Source organism: Rhineura floridana, chromosome 11 (genome assembly GCF_030035675.1).
Source record: "Rhineura floridana isolate rRhiFlo1 chromosome 11, rRhiFlo1.hap2, whole genome shotgun sequence".
Classification (NCBI taxonomy): domain Eukaryota; kingdom Metazoa; phylum Chordata; class Lepidosauria; order Squamata; family Rhineuridae; genus Rhineura; species Rhineura floridana.
In genome coordinates, this window is record NC_084490.1 from 16,839,940 (window position 1) to 16,860,673 (window position 20,734).

A 20,734-nucleotide genomic window follows, 5' to 3' on the forward strand; every position below is an offset into this window, starting at 1 on the left:
GCGTGTGCGCTACTCTTTTCAAAGGACCCTGTTTACTTCTTTTATACCAGTTGCTGGGAATTGTGAGTGGGGAGTGTTGCTGTTGCACTCAGTTGGTGCTTGGGGGCTTCCCAAAGGCATCTGGTTGGCCACTGTGAAAACAGGATGCTGGACTATGATGCCCTGTGGCCTGACCCAGCAGGGCTCTTTTGAGGCTGAGGGCCTTTCAGTGAAAGTATCACCTTCTGATACTGGCTGCAAAACGACATGCTAAGAGTGCTCAGCCTCAGCATCACCCGTAGCAAAGGTGGAGAGCAAAGAGTTAAAACCACAGAGCATCCCTGGTATTCCCAGCTCTCTGTCAGCCCGCTTGTTGCTCCTGAAGATGTTGGAGGTGTGGGCAGGAAAAGAGAGGGGGAGCCCTAATAAAGGGTGCACTTTCCTTCCTTTCGGTCCCTCCCTCCAGATGTTCTTTGCCAGCTGGTGGATGCTTTCAGCCACCTGGGGAGGCGGCTTTTGCGAGGAGCCATCCTGGAGGGTCTGGCGGCGGCGATGATGTCAGGGACGTAAATATCACTCCCTGAGTTGGGTAAGTTAGCCGGGAGTAGGAGAAAGAGAAATGAAATTCACTGTGGTAAGGTTGCAGCAGATCTGTGCAGTCCTGTTGCAGAGACAGGCGGGCAGAAATCAGAGATGAAGATGGGGGGAGAGGGTGGTATAATGAAGTGGGGGAAGAGAGGATGATTGCGCGTTCTATTATAATGCTTAGTAGGGAAATATAATGCAACTTAATTAACATAAGTTTAAATTTACGTTTTACATCAAAAGCAAGCCAAACAATGGGAGACCAGAAGAAAAAAAAATGCACATCTCGCTCTGTTGGAAACATGGTAGTTTCCCCTAAAACTGAACATCTGATTCGGGAGACGCCGTGCAAGCCCTGGACCGCTGCCTGAACTTGTTGGTGGGCTGGATTAGGGCCAATAAACTGAGTCTGAAATCCTAGCAAGACTTAGTCGCTGTGGGTTGGTGGTTCCAGAGTTCGAATAATTGGTCAGCTGCCTGCTTTGAATGGGGTCATGCTCCCTCTGAAAGAGCAGGTTCATAGTCTGGGGATGTTCCAGGATACAGTGGCTAGAAGTGCCTTTTACCAGCTTTGGCTGGTAGACAGCTGCAGCAGTTTCTGGACTGGGATAGCCTGACCACTGTTGTCCATGCACTGGTAAACTCCAGGCTGGATTACTGTAATGTGCTCTATGTGGGGCTGCCCTTGAGGTTGGTCTGGAAGCTGCAGCTGGTGCAAAATGCGGCAGCACAACTGCTCACTGGGGCAGGGTATTGCCAACATGTTACCCCACTGCTGAAAGAATTGCATTGGCTGCCCTTTAGCTACCTGGCCAAGTTCAAGGTTCTGGTTTTGGTGTACAAAGTCCTATGCAGCTTGGGACCAGGATACTTGAAAGATCATCTTACCCCATATATACCCAGTCGATCACTACGCTCTGCAGGTGAGGGTCTCCTGCAGATACTGTCTTATCAGGAGGTCCACTCTGCACAACATAGGAAGCAAACCTTTAGTGTTGTGGCAGCAACACTGGAATTCCTTCCCCATAAATATTAGATAGGCGCCATCTCTTTTATCTTTTCGGCACCTATTGAAGACCTTCCTCTTTCAACAAGCCATTTAAGTAGAGACCTTATAGCAGTCTGCATCTCTACTGGAATTGCTTTTTAATATGTTTTTAACGTTTTTTAAAGATGATTTTAAATGTTTTGTTTTAAGGTGTTTTAAAAGATGTTTTGCTTCGATATGTTTTAAAGTCTTTTGTTTTTAAGATGTTTTAAAGTGCATTTTTTGTTTGTCAGCCTGGGCTCCTTCTGGGAGGAAGGGTGGGATATAAATTTAATAAATAAATATTACAATGGCAAAATCCACTAAACATTTATCAAGAAACTCTGTTTTGCTTACAGTGCAGTCCTAACCAGATCTTGTCAGAATTCAGTCCTACTGAATTCCTAATGTACTATAGGCCATTCTACCTTTGACCTTTTTTTCTCTTGCATATCACCTCATTAGGATATTTGTATTCCAGTTTTTTTTCAGTAGTACCAGCAGCTGCCTGCCTGCCATTGCCCTCCAGCCTCCCTTTATTCCAGTATTAGATAAACAGTGGTAATTTCTCTCTGAGTTTGTGGTACATTCAGTTTCCTTCCTATAGGTGTTTAAAGCAACTAAGTTTATATAGTGTTTCTGAGTGTTCAAAATCCTTCATGTGCAATGATCCCAGCAACGTTTGCAACAACTCTGTAAAGTAGGTCAATATTATTGCCCTCATATTGAGCTGGGGGGGCAGGGAAGGGAGGGGACTGAGACTGAAGCATAGTAGAGAGTGTAAGAGTAACCTTATTTTTTTTAAAAAAATGCTTCAACTTCTTTATGGACTCACCCTTGTGACAGCCCTGTGAGTTATATGCCCCTGCAGCTCCCATTTTACAGATAAGAGGATTATATCCTGATGCAGAATGCAGTTTGACTGAGGCTATGCAATGAGTCCGTTGTGTACATACAGCTTGAATACAGATCTCCCAAGATCCCTGCTTTCTACATACTGGACTATATTAAGAAGTCAATATTCAAATCCATCCTCAAAACACTTTTTCGGCAAAGGTTTTTGCACAGTCCTCTAGTTCCCATGCCCTAGTGCAGCCTTTGCCAATGTGGTGCTCTCTAGATCTTGTTGGACTACAGCTCTCATCAGCTGATGGGAGTTGTAGCCCAGCAACATCTAGAAGGCACTAGCGAAGGCTACCCTAGTATAACTCAGCCTGTGTAAATAAGCCTAAATACATAGAACTGTTTAGCTCTTTCCTCCTCCTCTCCCCTCCCTCTGTCATTTTCCTGTATCAATTTTTAGACTGTAAACATCTCAGGGCAGGGACCTGTTTTCTTGTACTATGTAAAGTGCCATGCACACTGATAGTACTATGTAGATATGATAAGATCTGCATTAGGGAATCAACATTTTTTACACACATTGCATTTTACAATAAAATAAGCAAAGTTATGAGTTGACATTACACTAGAACCGTTGTTACCATTTTTGTATTGTGTTTCTTAATATTCCAAAAGTTCAGAATTTTATCTATCTGCCTAAACAAAACAGGTCAGCTTTATGAACTACACATGCTTCCAAATACATGTCTAAAATATAAATAAATAAACAAAACAAAACAAAAATTAGTTACCAAGTATAAATACCATTTAAAAAAATGAACAAAAGTGCAACATGAGCCTCACAAATATAAATGCCAGTGTACTTTACTGGTCAGAGTATTGGACATATATGAGTAATAAATTGCCACCCTGGGCTCATGCTGGGAGGAAGGGCAAGATATAAACCAAATAATAAATAAAAATCCTCATTTGGGCTATTAAACTTACTTGGGATCTTACCATTCACACAATCTTGGCCAAACCAAACCTACCTCACCTGTTTGTTTCTTTTAAAAATATTTATAGGTCTTTCTGTATAAAAATGTTCTCAGGGCAACTGAGTTAAACAAAAACATTGGTCAAAATTAGAAAAATAAATAAAATTACATGAAAAAAATGTAAAGGTGTCCCCGCACTTGTAGTGCGAGTCATTTCCGACTCTTAGGGTGAAGTCTTGCGACGTTTACTAGGCAGACCATATATGTGGGGTGGGATTGCCAGTTCCGTCCCCGGCCTTTCTTTACCCCCCAGCATATGCCGTGACTCATTTTACTGACCATGGATGGATGGAAGGCTGAGTGGACCTTGACCCCTTTTACCGGAGATTCGACTTCCTCCTTTCGTTGGAATCAAACTCCGGCTGTGAGCAGAGCTTCGGCTGCAATAAAACTCCAAATTAAGATAAAAAACAAAAAGGGGAGAGTAATAAAACTGAAAATTCTTTTAGAACTCACAGCACGATTTAAAAGCCCTGGAAAAATAAAACATCTCTGCCTGGCATCAAAAAGAAATTAAAGTAGGTGACAAGCAAGCCTCTCTGGGAAGAACATTCCACAACTGGGGTGCCACTATTAAAAAGTTCCTTTTAATTCATCTGCCTTATCTCCCCTGGTGAAGACAAATGGAGAAGATCCTCCAACTGTGATGTCATGGTCTAGGTAGGTACATGTGGGGAGAGGCAACCCTTCAAGTCCCATGGTCCCAAGCCACAAAGGGCCTTGAAAGATTAAAAACAGCATTTTGAATCAGGCCCAGAAACAGACTGTGAGCTAGTGAAGATGATAAAAATATTGGTGTAATACAGGAGTGAGGAGCATTTGGCCCTCCAGATATTGCTGAACTACAATTCCTATCAGCCCTGGCAAGCATGGCAAATAGCCATGGATGAAGGGAGTTGTAATTCAGCGACATGTGGAGGGCCAAAGGTTTCCCACACTTGGTGTAATATGTTCGTAACACCCAGTCCCAGTTAGCAATCTTGCTGCTGTATTCCATACCGGCCAAAGTTTCTGGATAGGTTTGAAAGACAGCCCCAAATACAACACATTGGAATAAACTAGATGGGGGGCTACCATGGGATGGATCACTGGAGCATTTTTGTCTAGGTCATGGTGTAGCTGGTGTTCCAGCCTAAGCTGGTAAGAGGCACTGTGAGCAATTTGTGCCTCTAGATGGGTTGACAAGACCTCCAAATTAGAAACCTGGTCCTTGAGGGGGAGTGCAGCCTCATTCAGGGCAGGTTGAACATAACATGCCTGAGCAGAGGAGCCATCCATTCACAGTACCTCCATTTTGTCTGGATTAAGCCTCAACTTTATTGGCTGCAGTAAGTCACTGATTTAACACTTACCCTGTCTCACCTGGTTTTGATGAAAAAGAGAAGTGTTAATCCGCAAATCCCCAGATGACCTCATTCAGTGGTTTTACATAGTAGTTAAATAGTGTGTTGTGAGGATTAAGGGGGGGGTGTAATCCCATCCATGTATGCTACTCTGAGGTCCTTGGAAGGACTGTTTGCCCCTGTGTAGACCTATATGATCCTGTAGATCATCTGGGAGAATTCAAGTTGTGGTACCACACTCTAAGAACATAAGAAGAGCCTGCTGGATCAGGCCAGTGGCCCATCTAGTCCAGCATCCTGTTCTCACAGTGGCCAACCAGGTGCCTGGGGGAAGCCCGCAAGCAGGACCCGAGTGCAAGAACACTCTCCCCTCCTGAGGCTTCCGGCAACTGGTTTTCAGAAGCATGCTGCCTCTGACTAGGGTGGCACAGCACAGCCATCATGGCTAGTAGCCATTGATAGCCCTGTCCTCCATGAATTTGTCTAATCTTCTTTTAAAGCCATCCAAGCTGGTGGCCATTACTGCATCTTGTGGGAGCAAATGCCATAGTTTAACTATGCGCTGAGTAAAGAAGTACTTCCTTTTGTCTGTCCTGAATCTTCCAACATTCAGCTTCTTTGAATGTCCACGAGTTCTAGTATTATGAGGGAGAAAAACTTTTCTCTATCCACTTTCTCAATGCCATGCATAATTTTATACACTTCTATCATGTCTCCTCTGACCTGCCTTTTCTCTAAACTAAAAAGCCCCAAATGCTGCAACCTTTCCTCGTAAGGGAGTCGCTCCATCCCCTTGATCATTCTGGTTGCCCTCTTCTGAACCTTTTCCAACTCTAGAATATCCTTTTTGAGATGAGGCGACCAGAACTGTACACAGTATTCCAAATGCGGCCGCACCATAGATTTATACAACGGCATGATGATATCGGCTGTTTTATTTTCAATACCTTTCCTAATTATCGCTAGCATGGAATTTGCCTTTTTCACAGGTGCCGCACACTGGGTCGACATTTTCATCGTGCTGTCCACTACAACCCCGAGGTCTCTCTCCTGGTCGGTCACCACCAGTTCAGACCCCATGAGCGTATATGTGAAATTAAGATTTTTTGCTCCAATATGCATAATTTTACACTTGTTTATATTGAATTGCATTTGCCATTTTTCCGCCCATTCACTCAGTTTGGAGAAGTCTTTTTGGAGCTCTTCGCAATCCCTTTTTGTTTTAACAACCCTGAACAATTTAGTGTCATCAGCAAACTTGGCCACTTCACTGCTCACTCCTAATTCTAGGTCATTAATGAACACTCTACAGAATGTCATAGGACAGTGACCCGAAAAGGGGCATTTTCTGCTGTTGTCCCTCAGCAATTCTCTTCCCACTGTTATGTGTGAAACAGCAACCATCAGTTGCTTTGCATGTCTTGTAAAGACTTAGAGCCTGGAAGGATAAATACCCACCAACTATTACCCAACAGTCCAAAGACCTTAATGCCCTTGCTACATTTTGTATGTACTTTTTATAAGCACCAGCTGTGTCTCGATACCTATTCGGACATTTGGATGGCATGTATTGATCTGTATGTATAAACTAAGATGGATGTACTGATGTTTACTGCATTGTTAATGAGCTGACACTTGTTAGTTTTTTATTTTTTATCTTTTTATTTCCCTCTTTCCTTCCCCCTCCTTTTTTCTTTTTTCTTTAACAATTTTTCATTTAAACCCATTGTTTTAAATAAATATATACATAAATAATTGTGAGGAGGAAATAAACATCTTTACAAAGTTTGTACAATCAATAACCCTGTTCATTCTCTCTCCAGCCTTTAATCTAGGATTTCTTGTCCCCCAGGCTCCTGGAATGGAGCAGAAAGAGGATTTGATTATCCATCCTTCGAGGGATATATCTGAGACTCCTAGAGGACATAAAGCAGATGGTGACTCTGGTATGGAGAAGATTATGGGGGAGGCGGCCCCCTACAAGTGCTCAGTCTGCAGAAAGAGGTTCAGAAAGACTTCCAACCTTGTCCAACATGAGAAGATCCACACTGGTGAAAAGCCCTACAAATGCTCACAGTGTGGCAAAAGGTTTACCCGGAGCAACAACCTTGCCGAGCATGAGAGGATTCACACAGGAGAAAAACCTTATAAGTGTCCTGAGTGCGGGAAGACCTTCAACCGTAGCTCAATTCTACTTAGGCACCGGAGAATCCACACGGGCGACAAGCCCTACAAGTGCCCCAAATGTGGGAAGAGTTTTGATGAGAGTGCAAGGCTCCGGGTACACCAGAGGACCCATGTGACGGAGATGGCCTACCTCATTGACAGCAATGGGGAGGCCACCACCATTGATACCAGCGGAGTGGCTCATAGCTGCTCTGACTGTGGCAAAACATTTAGCCTATATTCCAATCTTATTAAACACCAAAGAATTCACACAGGGGAGAAGCCGTACCGGTGCACCCAGTGTGGGATCAATTTCAGCGAGGCCTCCAATCTGATTCGGCACCAGAGGTATCATGCACGGGACAAACCCTACAAATGCCCCATGTGCCAGAAGAGCTTTGGCCAGAGTTCACACCTCATTCAGCACCAAAGAATCCACACCGGTGAACGCCCTCACAAATGCCCTGATTGTGGCAAGAGCTTTATTGAGAACTCCACTCTGAAAAAGCACCAGAGAATCCATACTGGAGAGAAGCCCCACCGGTGCGTGGAATGTGGGAAAAGTTTCAGCCTCAGCTCTCACCTGGTGACGCACCAGAGAAGCCACACTGGAGAGCGGCCCTACAAATGTGAAGATTGCGGGAAGGGGTTCACTGATACATCCTCTCTCATTATTCACCGGCGAAGCCACACGGGGGAAAAACCCTACAAGTGCGATGTCTGTGGGAAGGGGTTTGTCCTGAGCTCTGTTTATCTGAACCACCACCGGACTCACACTGGAGAGAAACCTTTTGGGTGCCCAGATTGTGGCCGAGCCTTCCGCCAGTGGTCACAGCTGGTCATTCATCGGAGACTCCATACAGGGGAGCGGCCCTACAAGTGTCCCTATTGTGACAAGGGGTTCTGTGACAGCTCCACCCTGACAAAACACAAAAGAACCCATACCGGAGAGAAACCTAACACATGCGCAGAATGTGGGCTCAGCTTTGGCTCAAAAACGCTGCTTGTGGAACATCAGACACTTCATGGGGAAGAGGCATCTGCTATGGCCATCCTGTAGGCTGGGGCGAGGGGCATTTACAACCTTACCTTTTATATCAGGGGTGGCTGTTCTGTGGCCCTCAGATGTCATTGGAGTCTGGTTCCCATCAGCCCCTTCTGCTACGGCCAGTGGTCAGGGATGGTGGGAGTTGTCCAACAACATCTAGAGAAGCACAGGCTAGTCACTGCTGTCTTTCTATACGAGTTTCTTCCCTTCCGAAATGCCCATCAATTGGAAAATGTGTGGAATAGTTCTGCAGACTGTTGGTCCCCTCTGTATGTCCACATTCATTCTTGACCCTTTGCTTCCAGCGTCAGTAAGCATGGCAATCTTTATCTCTTTCCTTAATGTGAGGTGAGTTGGTTACTGGGCATGCAAATAGGTCTGAGATGCAGGTGGACATTGAAGAGATGGCTGGTAATGTCACATAGGCATTGATGCCTCTTGGAAGCAAGGGAAAGAAGAGATATTCCTCTCATTGGTTCCTACCAATGGGGATATCTGTGGGGGCTCCTTTCCCAAACATGGATTATTGCCTTCCCCTTACTCTTGGCTTTCAGAGAATGCATATCCCACCTAGACCGGCAGAACAGTTCTGGTGGAGAAAGTAGACAAACTCACTAAGTATGGAACGTTGAGGTGTTTTATTGAGGATCAGCAAAGATCAACTCTTGAGACTTCAAAGAAGAAACCAGCTGAAGACCTTTCCTCTGTTCTTTCTCAATGTAAGAGTTTGAGAATGTAAGAACAGTAGTTTCTCTAGCATAGTACTATTATTAAGGGTTAATAAGTACTATAGCTGCTATTTTTCCCTGCATTCCACTTAATGCTGCAAAATCTTTTTTCTCTTTGTGAAAGGAATATCCCTTAATCCATGGATTTCATGGAAGAGACCCAAAGTGCTTTGTCCAAAACCCTAATCCAGTGTGTGTCCATAAAAATGTTTTTTAAATTGTCTTTTTAAAATGCCAGTTTTGAATTAGACTTTGGATATATTGCAAAACTAACAGCACACTCCCCCTTCCCCACTTCCTCAGGGCCAGAGGCAAGGAGCAGCACAGAAGCCTTTGGCCCCGTTTTAGATTATACAAAGCTTGCTGTGTTGTTGGAACCTGGACAAAATGTAGTTAAGATTAGCTATGGCTTGTTGAAAGAAGCCAGCTTCAAATAATAGTTTGATAAGCTGACCCATTTTCAACAAACCATAGTTAATCACAGTTAATAGGGTTTGGGTGGAACACTAAACTGTGGTTAATCTAAAACAGAAGGAAAACCCTCCACTTTCTATACAAGCACACAGGAGGGGGGAACATTCAAGCCTAAAGCTTGTCCTCTTAACACTATACCAGAGACGGCAAACCCACAAGCCCGATTCAGCCCATCCAGCTGTTTCTACTAGCCCCTCTCCCCCGTAGCCTCCTCTTACCTTTTAAAAAAATAGTTTTCTCCTCTTGCTGTGGCTCCGTTACAAGTAGGCCTTATTGCTCAGAACCTCCTTCTTGCTTCCTTCTTGCAGTGGTACCTCAGCAGAGAAAGAAGAGGCCAGTTTTGTAGGCAACTTTCTTCACTGTTTTTCCACCCCCAGCCCAGTGCTGCAAGGAGGAACCCCCTCTCCACTGATTGACAGAAGCAGGGTGCTATTTCTGTATGTGTGTGCGCATGTGCCTGAATGTGGCCCCATCTGTACTATACACTTAAAGCAGTAGCATACCACTTTAAACGGCCATGGCTTTCCCCAAAGAACCCTGGGAGCTGTAGTTTATTAAGGGTGTTGAGAGTTGTTAGGATACCTCCTGTTCCCCTCACAGAGCAACAATTCCTTGACTTCCCTGAGAAGAGGGATTGATTGTTAAGCCACTCTGGGAATGGTAGCGCTGTGAGGGGAACAAGGGACTCCTAACAACCCTCAGCATCCTTTAACTATAATTCCCGGGATTCTTTGGGGGAGGCCATGGTTTAAAGTGGTATAATACTGCTTTAAACATATAGTGCAGATGGGGCCTAAGTGTGTGTACAAGGTATGCAGGCCTCAGGGTTGACCCTCCCTCAATGCAGTCCTCGGACCAGAAAAAGGTTAGTTGCCCTCATGCTAACCCATGATTAAGCTTTGCACGTAAGCCAGGCCTGTTTCTAACCTGACGCCACGTACAAAGGTAATCCAAACATTTCTTTCTCTAAAACACTCTATTGTTGAAGTGGTTACTGTACATTTCTACCCTCTGATCTCTTGTGTGTTTCATCTGCAAAATGTTTGTTTCTTCCTCAGCAGCGGAAATTGATCAAGTGAAGTTATGTGAGAGCGGAGTACTTGATTTAATGAAAGCTCCTTCCAGTTGCTCCTCCAACAGTTCAAGGAAATGTTACAGCACTGTATCTTGCAGGAGGGTTTTGTTCTGTCTTTGGGGGAAAGTGGTGGTCAAAAGGGTCCAAAACCAGACTGGACACTATTCCAAGATGGTCTGTGTCAGCTCTGAAACAATCAAATATGGACAATGATGATTTTGTCTTAATTGCCTTAAAATCCTTCCAACTAGGATTGCAATATTTAGTCAACTATTTGATTAAAAACTTTGATACCCCCCATTAATTGGGAAACAGATTTTTTTAAATTGTTAATTTTTAATACAAATTTTTACAAAAATTGTGATAGATAGGTACTGCTTTAGGAGAGGCAAGCCTTCCTTTCCCTCTCTTAGGAGAAAAATGCTGCTTCTAAGCAAGTTCCTATCATGTCGCTTCTATGCATTAAACAAGTGAGAATTTTTTTCCTAATTCACATGCAAGTTTATGCAGACTTATGCAATGAACAGACCAAGATGTCTTTGTTTGATAAGTCCCATTTCTAACACCACTATCTGGAAATCAGAAGTGGGAAATAATAAAAGTAACAGGCTACTGAATAAAACGGCCCATATTTTCGTGTATACCAGCTCCTAGAGGGGGTTAGCAACTAGAGTTCCCTGGGCCAAATCCAGTCTCCCAAAAGATGCTGACTTGCCCCCAACTTAGAAGCAAAAGAGATGTTGCAATTCTGTGGCAACAGATCTTGCTAACACGGCACTTCCATGGTGATTGTGGGGAGGCTTGGGGAAGCTCCTGAATTTACCCTTCCAAGAAAATGAATTCCTGACCAGGGTCCTACAGAGAGCTGAAGCGATGTGATGTTTTTCTAACCCACCCTACGATCATTTGGTGAAGGACAAGCTAGAAGTATAATATAGATAGATAGATACTGGCTCATGTCCAAACCAAGACAGCTACATGTAGTTCCTATGGAAATCAGTGGGAACAAAGTTATGGCTACAATGTCCCCTTGATTTCAGTGAAAGCGAAGTGCAACTAACTTGGATTCAGCACATTTGATTTATGGATGAGGCATGTGTGCGATGGGTTGACCAGGTAGTATGGACAAAAACTTCACCTGATGGCAGCTTTCTCAGGGCCAATTTTAGCCATGGCATCAAACCAGAAAATAATTTATCCCATTTGTCTGGGAAAGTCCCAACTAGTGTGGAAGCTGTGCAGATCTTCATCCCAAAAGAAGCTGCATCCAAACTATGCTTTGGACCGTCAAGAGTCCTAGAGCAGGAATTGCCAACATGGTGCCCATGGAGCCTCTGACACACCCCCACGTTGCTCCCTTTGTGGTAAAAAAGGTTCTTTTCTTCCTTTGTAAAGTACATAAAGCTAAAGGAGGTAGAAGAGTTTCACTCTTCACCAATTCCTCTTTTGTGTCTGTGCTTCTCAAGGCTTGGATTAATTCTGCTGGATCTGATTTTTAGCCAGCTCCCTTGGAAGAGTGTAGTGTGTTATATGCTTTCTCTCGGGTGAAGAGAAGTGACCAAAGGGGGTGGCACCCACAGGTCTAAAATGTTTGGCAACCCCTGACCTACAGAAAAGCCTCCTGGTAGCATGAATATATGATTCGGGGTGGGCTAGAGCTTATTTTGGGATGCAAAACTCTTCAATATCTAATCTCAGTTCCCAAGCTGCATAAGGGATTGGCTTCGGCCTCGTTGATTTCAGCTTCCTAAACAGTTGTTGAGATACTGCTCTTTAAAAAAAAAAAAGGCACCCCTAACATTGAGTTGCTTAGGTATACTTCAACTGCACATGTACAAAGATCTGTGCATACCCTCAACATGGGCCTCCACACATGACAACTGGATCTTTTTTTTCATATTCGTGAATTTTATTATATAATATACAGCAGTGTGAGGGTAAAAAGTTGGCATAGAAATCTGGCAGCAGAAGGAAGACCACATGCTCCTTGGACTCCCGACTTAAGTTTCATCATAATAAAAGCCTCAATTTGGGTTTACATGGCAAGATTAAAAAAAAAAAAAGACGAATAAATCTGCAAGCTCAGGCATATTTCCCCTATTCCCTTCTTCCCTGCATTTCAAAAAACAAACAGGAAGTGTTTCAATCATTTGCAGTCCAGGACTTTTACCAACCACAACATGCAAGGGGATGAGGAAATGCCGCTTCCTTTCCTCAACACCAGCCGGTCAGCTACCCAAAGCCCTTACGTGAAGGCTTGCCTCTTCCCCTACCACTAACCTCCTTAGGACTATGAGCCCCTAAGGCAGAGAGGCTTATCCCAAATCCTGCTAACCACTCCTATATCACTGGGGGTGGTATCAAAGCTGGTTACATGTAAACTCGCCCTAAATCTTTTCCACTGAAGGATGGGGTCAACGAGTTACTATCTCTCCCCTCTTGCAGCTGAACCATTTTAGATCACAAGTGATCAAGACCATAAGTGCTTTAAGGCAACCCTGAAGCAGAGTCCCCCCACTTCCTGCGCACAAACTATATTAGTACAATAACAGCCCCAAATCTCCCAAAGAACCTGGAAGCGAATGGCTTTTATGGCTTAGAGGATGAATGTTAAAGGAGAGGGGTTCAAGGGCTTCCAATCCCACGCTACTGGACAAATTTGTGAGAAGGGAGTTAACAGGGAGCAGAGGTGTGGCTTCTTTAAGATCCCGCCTACCTGGATGACATTGCCAGCTAGCCTTGTGGGTGTGGCTTAAGACACTGCCTCCTGTCTGAAGTGCTGGCATTGTATGGGTGTGGCTTAAAGTAGCATGTGATGGGGTAGGGGCTAATGATTAGCTGTGGCTGTGAGGGGACTGGCTCCTGAGTAGAGTGGGAGAAGCAGATAAATCCTGCTTCTCCTGTTGCTTGTTTTTGCGTGTGGCTCTTATCTAGAGGCGTGGTTTTGGCAACAGTGTAGTGGTTCCAGGGATGTGGGGTGGAACACATAAGGCACAGGCCTCTCCCATGCATAGCAGTGGGTGTGGCTCGGTCAAAGGCTGAGATCTGTGGACCCTCCTCCCCTTTCCCAGGCTGGTAGCAGGCGTGGCTTGGCCGTGGTGGGGCTCCGGCACCTTCTGGTCACCCAAAGAGCTTGATAAAGCAAGGGTGGCAGTAAGGCTTGTCATTCTGCTCCTTGAAGGTGCCCTTGTTGAGCTGCTTGAGGCAGAAGGCACAGACAAAATGCTCAGGGTGGAACTTGCGCGCCATGGCCGTGATACAGCGGCCGGTGATGGGCTTCTCACAGCCCGAGCAGAGTGAGCCGCGCTGCTTGTGATAGTGGATCTCGCAGAAGGGGCGGCCTGCGTGCTCAAAGAAACTCCCATTCACAAATGGCGTGTAGCATTCCTGCAGGAGGGAGAAAAAGAGAAAATTAATAGAACTAAGCATGCACCCCCCCACACACACACCTTCGTAGAGATCTATAAGGATGGATTTGTTCTGTATGCTGACAGGATTGGTTGCTGCACAAGTGCCGATTCCAATACCAAGACCAGAATTTCACATCTTGAAAATCGCAGCAAGCTTCTGGGCCTCATGTCTTCAACATTTGCTTCACATCTCCAACCTCTCCTCCCTGTTCAGCCCTGTCTCCCCCTACTTTCTTGCAATCAAGAATTAACCCATGATTAATTATAATTGCAGAATTTAAATATTCATTTATTGTTGGCATAGAATACAGACAGCCCTCTAGACAAACAGTGACAGGTGTCATCACAGTACATGGCCCATCATGCAAAATCTGGTAAGCAATACCCTGAGAACGTGAGCTTTTGTTAGCTCCTCAAGTTTCTAGTCCTCAGGGATCTAAAGAAAAGCCAGGTAAGTTTCTACCTAATGCTCAGCAACTGACAACTCATAAGAAGACTATAAGGACCCTACTGAATTAGACCAATGGTCCATTAAATCTAGTATTGCATTTCCCACAGTTGTCAACCAGATGTGTCTGGGAGGCCCATGAGCAAAATCTCTTTCTCACTGTTGCTCTCTAGCAACTGGTATACTACTTCTGAACACAGAGGTGCGATTTAGCCAACTTGTTTAACAGCTGCTGATGGTCCTCTTCCCCCCATGAAGTTGGCCAATCCCCTTTAAAAATTATTCAAGCTATAGATTAATCAGAGTGGTAGCTGAAGATTGCGTTCTGTCCTAGATCTCCCGATAATCGATTTCATTGGTGACCCCAAGCTCTAGTATGATGAAAGAGGAAGAAAAACTTGTCTCTATCCACTTTTTCCACACCAAGCATAATTTTATAACCCTCTTTCGTACTTTGCCCATCCCTATAGGCAAACTAGGCGGTTATATTAATTATATATGAAATATAATAAATAAGCTGGTTGATAAAAAAAATAACAGTGTTAACCTGGGCCTTTTGGAGGGGGGTACAAAGGGCAATTGCCCTGCGCCTCGCACATGGAGGGGGTCACATAAATGTTGGCATTGCTGCATCACTGCCAGCTCTTTTCTTTCAGAATTCCTCTAACTTGAGCATCATAAGTGGAGGGGGGGAGGTGGGAAATCACAAAACAAACTCTACTGGTGGCTGTGTCCTTTCATCATGACAGCATGAGCAAGATGGCGGCAGCCACACAGCGAGGACTAATAGTGGCAACCCATCCCAACCACAGTCAAGCATTTAAACAAAAATACATTTTTATCTGCCATTTTTTCCTCCAAAGAACCCAAGGCAGCTTTCACGCCCCTCCTCCTCTCCATTTTATTTATCCTCACAACAACCTGTGACCTTCATGGCTGAGCGGGGACTCGAACCAGCTTTCCCCAGTCTAATCACTACACCACACGAACCCCACATCCACGGCAGGCCAACGATCCTCCATGCAAAGCGTGCTAAAGGCACCTGCCTGTGTACAGAGGTCTACTAGAACGGAGGACTCCAAGGTCTCTGCTCCCTTCATGGCACAATTGCAAATGATAATGGCCATCGGCTTCTCTTGACTCTCACTGGCACAGGTTTTTTTACTAGGGCCTCAATTAAAATTGGCCACAGAACCAGGTAAGACTCTTCCCTTTCTCCTCCAATGAGAACACGAATTAGGACTGAGAGAACTATTGTGAATGAACAGGACCAGCAGAGAGAAGAAAGAGATCAGTTCTAACTCTACATTCTCAGTAGCAGGACATGTAGGATCCTGAGGGGAGGAATAGAGGAGATAGCCAGGGAGCCCCTGTAATTCAAGTCCCAGTGGAAGAAAGACAGGTAGTTAAGGGGAGAGGAGGGAGACAAAAAATGGAGGGTCTAGGGCCTGTGTGGGAGGGAAAGGGAGTGTAGGGGTATGTGTGGGCAGTGGTTTTATTCACAGGGGATTTGGGGAAATGACTCGCCTTCTGTGAAACAGATTGTGTTGGAGCAGGCGGCTGTGGTGGGCTCAGAGGAGTGGCTTTCTGTTTTGGGGCTCATATGCCCCACTTCTTGGGCAAGTTGCTTGTCTTTAGCCCTTCCATGAAAGGAGTGTTTTGTTTGCAGTGGCAAATATTGGGGTCGTTTAGGGTCCGTGGCACTCTCTCAAGATCCCAAATGGGCCTGTGGGCCCAAAAGGGTGGAGCCCGTGCCATACGTAGTTATTATTGACTTACGTTTTGCTTTTACTGTTTCAAAAGCATATATAGAATTCAGCAAGCCAGCCACCTCCCTCTCTAAACGTGTGCCTTTAAGAGAGATGGTTGATTTATACTGGAGAAGTAATGAAGTTTGTGAAAATAAACTGACACGACGGTTTTCCAAACATTTTTAGAGCTCTACGGATAGCTAGTGGGGAACGTAGCTTCTCAAAATTGATAAAAACATATCAGCATTCATCAATGATGCAAGAGAGACTTGTTGGACTTACCGCAAAGTCAATAGAAATGAAGCAGCTGGAAAACTGGCTCTAAAAGAACTAGTGACTGAATATTCAAAACTTAAAGGCAAGAAAGTTCATGTTTTAAGAGCACATAAGTGTTTTTGATTGAGAGTATTTTGTAATTACAGGTTAAAGTTCATTGAAGAATTTTCTTAGTTCTTTCTGTATTGGATGTGGTGGTAATGGCAGTTACAGCAGGATAGCATAATGGATGGTTTTGGATTTGTAATAACAAAAATAATAATTAAAATTTTAATGTATTTTTTTAATCGGTCTGAAATAGCATCTAGCTGTTGTGTACAAACCTATTGTGAACATTTTGTGTGTCTATTGTATCTGATCTCAGAAACACTGGTTGGACAGACAGAGTAATTCTGCCTCTGTTTAAATAAGCTTAAAACACATTAAACGAAATATAGGGGCAAAACATTTCCCAAAATTCAGCCTAGATTTGCCCTTGAGGTCCGGGGGTGAGGGTGCTGATTGCATGGTTTGCCTAAGGCGCCAGTTGCTAGCAACTCATCTAGGGCTTAGTCATGGGTGTCCACAGGGGAGGGGAGGGGAGGGAAGGGGAGGGAAAGGAAGGGAACAGTTGACCCCCTCCCACCCCTGGAATGAAGCATAATCTCCAGAGTAATTTTCTAGCATTTGTAGAAATTGACAGGCGCCATTCTATCCCTTTCAGTGTTTTACTTTGCATTCCCCCCTGCAGAAAAATTCCTGCAGATGCCCATGCCCCTAAGACTCCCCACAACCCTAGATCCCTTCTTTTAAAAAAAAATCAATGTGATTTTGCCTGCTTTCCAGTCCTCTGGTAAGGGCGCTGATTTCAGTGACAAGTTACATATTTATGTTGGACAATCAGCAGCATTTGAATTCTTTCTGGTGTGGATCCCATCTGGGCCTGATGACTTGTTAACTTCTAGTTTGTCAATAAGCTCAAAAACATATCACCTCTATTTGATTTGGGTTTTCAGACACTGTGCATGGGGGGGATCAGTGAAGACCAATGCAAAGAATTCATTCAGCTCCTCTGTCATCCCATTTATATCTCACCCGGTGCACCCGGTCTTGGGTACTATTTATTCATTTAAAAACATTTCTATACAGCTTTTGCACCCAAATCTCAAGGTGGTGCACATGTTAAAAGATGCAGCAATATACAAAATATTGAAAATTACAAACACAACCATAGGCAGAACAAAACAAAACAGGATGGAAAAATTAGAACTGGAATTTAAAACTATTCAGTAATAGGTCAAGGGTCACCTTCTCTCTGGCCCATTTGGTACACTCTCCTCTGATTACTTCCTCCGGATGAGAGACAGCATTAGGGTAAGGGCCGTAGCTCAGTGGCAGAGCATCTGTCTTGCATGTAGAAGGTCCCAGGTTCAATCCCTGACATCTCCAGGAACAGCTGGGACAGGATCCTTGCCTGAAACCCTGGACAGCCTCTGCCAGTCAGTGTACATAATACTGAGCTAGATGGACCAGAGGATCTCACTCGGAATAAAGCAGCTTCCTCTGTTCCTAATGTCTCAGAATACCAGTTGCTGGGGAACAACAATGGGAGAGGACTATTGCGCGCAAGTCCTGCTTATGGCCTTCCCAGAGGCATCAGGTTGGCCTCTGTGAGAAAAAGGATGCTGGGCTAGAGAAGGCCTTTGGCTCTTATGTTCCATGACGAACTGTTCCACAGCACGGCCAACATTTATTTATTATTTTATTTATTACATTTATACCCCGCCTTTCTTTTCATGATTGAAACCCAAGGCGGCTTACATATAGTTCCCAGGCGGTCTCCCATCCAGGCACTGACCAGACCTGACCCTGATTAGCTTCAGCAAGGAGCTGGCCTTATGTGCCTTCAAACCCAATCACCGTGAGAGTAGTTGGACAAATCCTCTGTGTCAAACCAAAAATCCCACTTGTGTTTTCACAGCCTCATTTCGCAGGCAATGAAAGTACTTGCCATTTTGCCAATGCGGTGTGTGGGGGGGGGGGAGAGAGAAGACATTCTAGCAGTAGGAGCTGGTGGCTTCATGTCAGTGGGGCAGTAAAACCTGGAACGGATTCCACTGACATGGAGCAACCAGCTGCCAAATGTGCAGGGGAGTACCAGGAAAAGCAGCTTTGTTTTTCTCCCCTTCTTCTTCGCTTTCTTGCTTTAGAAGGCGACTGCTGCAAACACAAGTGACAGGAGTGCTCCTAGCGGCATTGTAACAATTCTTCCCTTGGGATGATGGTACATCATGGATGATGGTACATCCAAAGGGAGAAATGGCAGCCGCCAGCAGCTGATAGGAGCTCCATCACCACTTGCAGGGGTGGCAAAATGACATTCTCCCATATAGATCAATTGGCCCACCAATATCAGCAGATGAAGCCCTCTTGGTGGTGCTACTGCCATCAGCCCTTCGTCTTGCATCCACCCTGAAGAGGTCCCTCTCAGTAGTAACGCCCGCCCTTTGGAACAGCTTCCCTTTGGAGACTGGGCGCATAAAATTCTACTATCTTTTTGCCACTTGCTCAAAAAATATTTTTTTAAAACAGGCGTTTCCTGACCTGCAGATAAAACCGTCAGATTGATTACTGTATGACTTTATGTGTTGTTGCCTTTATTGTGTTGTAATTTTATTATATTACGTTGTATACAGCTTTGAATATTTTTCTTTAATACAAGGCAGTATAAAAATGTTGTTTAATAAATAAAATTTAATGTGAGAAACGGGAGGAGGAGCCTGTTGCTGCCACTATTTTTCCCAGTAAGGCCCTAGATTTTCTTTCACTGATCCCCAACCCCTCTGACTTTTGAAGGAAAAACTCCATGCAGAACTTTTGGCTCAGCGCCGCGACTTGTATTCCTCCAGTGTTTTCCCCTTTGGGCACCTCCCCGATTTGCTTTCCCGCACCCCCCACAGAGCCCCACCAGCGACAGTGCTCCAATCCAGGCACACTTACTCGGCAGACAAAGCATTCTGGATGCCACAGGGCATTCAGGGCCGAGATGTAGTTCTCCAGGATAGCCTGGCTGCATCCCTGGCAGCGGGTGGAGAAGAGCTCGTAGAAGTCTTGGCGGCAGTACTGCTTCCCGTCCTTCTCATGGAAACCTGCAGGGGGCAATGTGGAGGCAACAAGGAATTGAGGCAAGGGGTAGGGGGGGAAGGATGGAGCTAGTAATTGGATGAGGTTGGGTGAACAATAGTGCCTGAGGATCCTACTCAAAACAGAGGCCTCATCCAGATGTGGCCTTAAGCACTCTTGGTAAAGTCAGTGGGCATCTGGAAAGAGAGCCTGTAGGGGTTTTTTTTACAAGGCTAGTTTGCCCTAACTGAGGTATCATCAACATCATCAGCCTAACTGCAGTATGCTAAATGCTATGTTCATATCAACGAGAATTATATACTTCTGAAGAGCACCATTTACACATACTGTATAGGCAGAGCCACTTTCCCCTTAAAAGATTTCAGAGCCAAGCCAAATGTGATGCTGGTTGCATCTGTTGGAAGTTGCATGGCTCTTTTTTAAAAATGAAAATATGCATCGTTAAGGGGACCTGGTCATCCTTGGGACTCCAGAGGGCAAGGAGAGGGAGTTTAACCCTTCCACTCCTGCCATATCAGCCCAAATCCCACGGCTGGCAATTGTTACAGCAGGTAAGCCCATTCATACAGTTTGGGGTGTTTGGCTGTGACATGTTTGGCAGCGGCTGTGACACTGAAGCGCTGTGACCAACCACCTGAGTGAGAAAAGGACAGGAGCTGAAAACATGTCAAGGGTCTGTTAAATTGGCTGGGCCGTAAATCATCACAAAGATTTGTGAGGAGGATTAAAGAAATTGAAGTTTCTCCAGTCATGACAAAGAAGCAAAATTTCTAGATATTCTAAATGACTATTCCCTAGACCAGTTGGTCATGGAACCGACCAGAGGGATGGCAACCCTGGACTTAATCCTCAGTGGGGACTGGGACCTGGTGCGGGATGTAAGTGTTGTGGAACCAATTGGGAGCAGTGACCATAGTGCTATTAAATTAAACATACATGTAAATGGCCAATTGCCAAGAAAATCCAACACGGTCACATTTGACTTCAAAAGAGGAAACTTCACAAAAATGAGGGGATTGGTAAAAAGAAAGCTGAAAAACAAAGTCCAGAGGGTCACATCACTCGAAAATGCTTGGAAGTTGTTTAAAAACACTATATTGGAAGCTCAACTGGAGTGCATACCGCAGATCAGAAAAGGTACCGCCACGGCCAAGAAGATGCCAGCATGGTTAACGAGCAAAGTCAAGGAAGCTCTTAAGAGGCAAAAAGTCTTCCTTCAGAAAATGGAAGTCTTGTCCGAATGAAGAAAATAAAAAAGAACACAAACTCTGGCAAAAGAAATGCAAGAAGACAATAAGGGATGCTAAAAAAGAATTTGAGGAGCACATTGCTAAGAACATAAAAACCAACAACAAAAAATTCTATAAATACATTCAAAGCAGGAGACCATCTAGGGAGGCAATTGGACCCTTGGATGATAA

The 20,734-nt window shown here is 44.6% G+C and overlaps 2 protein-coding genes across 2 annotated transcripts in view; one reads left to right on the plus strand and one right to left on the minus strand.

Annotated features, from left to right (window-relative positions):
* Positions 1–350: 350 nt before the first annotated feature.
* Positions 351–12,761, plus strand: LOC133366069 (zinc finger protein 501-like). The gene is made up of 2 exons (XM_061588753.1): positions 351–568; positions 6,638–12,761. The coding sequence occupies exon 2, from the start codon at positions 6,676–6,678 to the stop codon at positions 8,038–8,040; it is 1,365 nt and encodes a 454-aa protein (XP_061444737.1). The 5' UTR covers positions 351–568; positions 6,638–6,675; the 3' UTR covers positions 8,041–12,761.
* Positions 12,193–20,734, minus strand: part of TGFB1I1 (transforming growth factor beta 1 induced transcript 1) — a 36,657-nt gene continuing 28,115 nt past the window's right edge. The window contains exons 10-11 of the mRNA XM_061588751.1: positions 19,170–19,318; positions 12,193–13,692 (exon numbers count right to left, since the gene is read on the minus strand). Coding sequence (XP_061444735.1) covers positions 13,426–13,692; positions 19,170–19,318 — 416 coding nt within the window. The 3' untranslated portion in view covers positions 12,193–13,425. The remainder of the gene's footprint in view (positions 13,693–19,169; positions 19,319–20,734) is intronic.

Coding starts and splice junctions, on each gene's coding strand:
- LOC133366069 (XM_061588753.1), top strand. CDS start 6,676: ATGGAGCAGAAAGAGGATTTGATTATCCATCCTTCGAGGGATATATCT.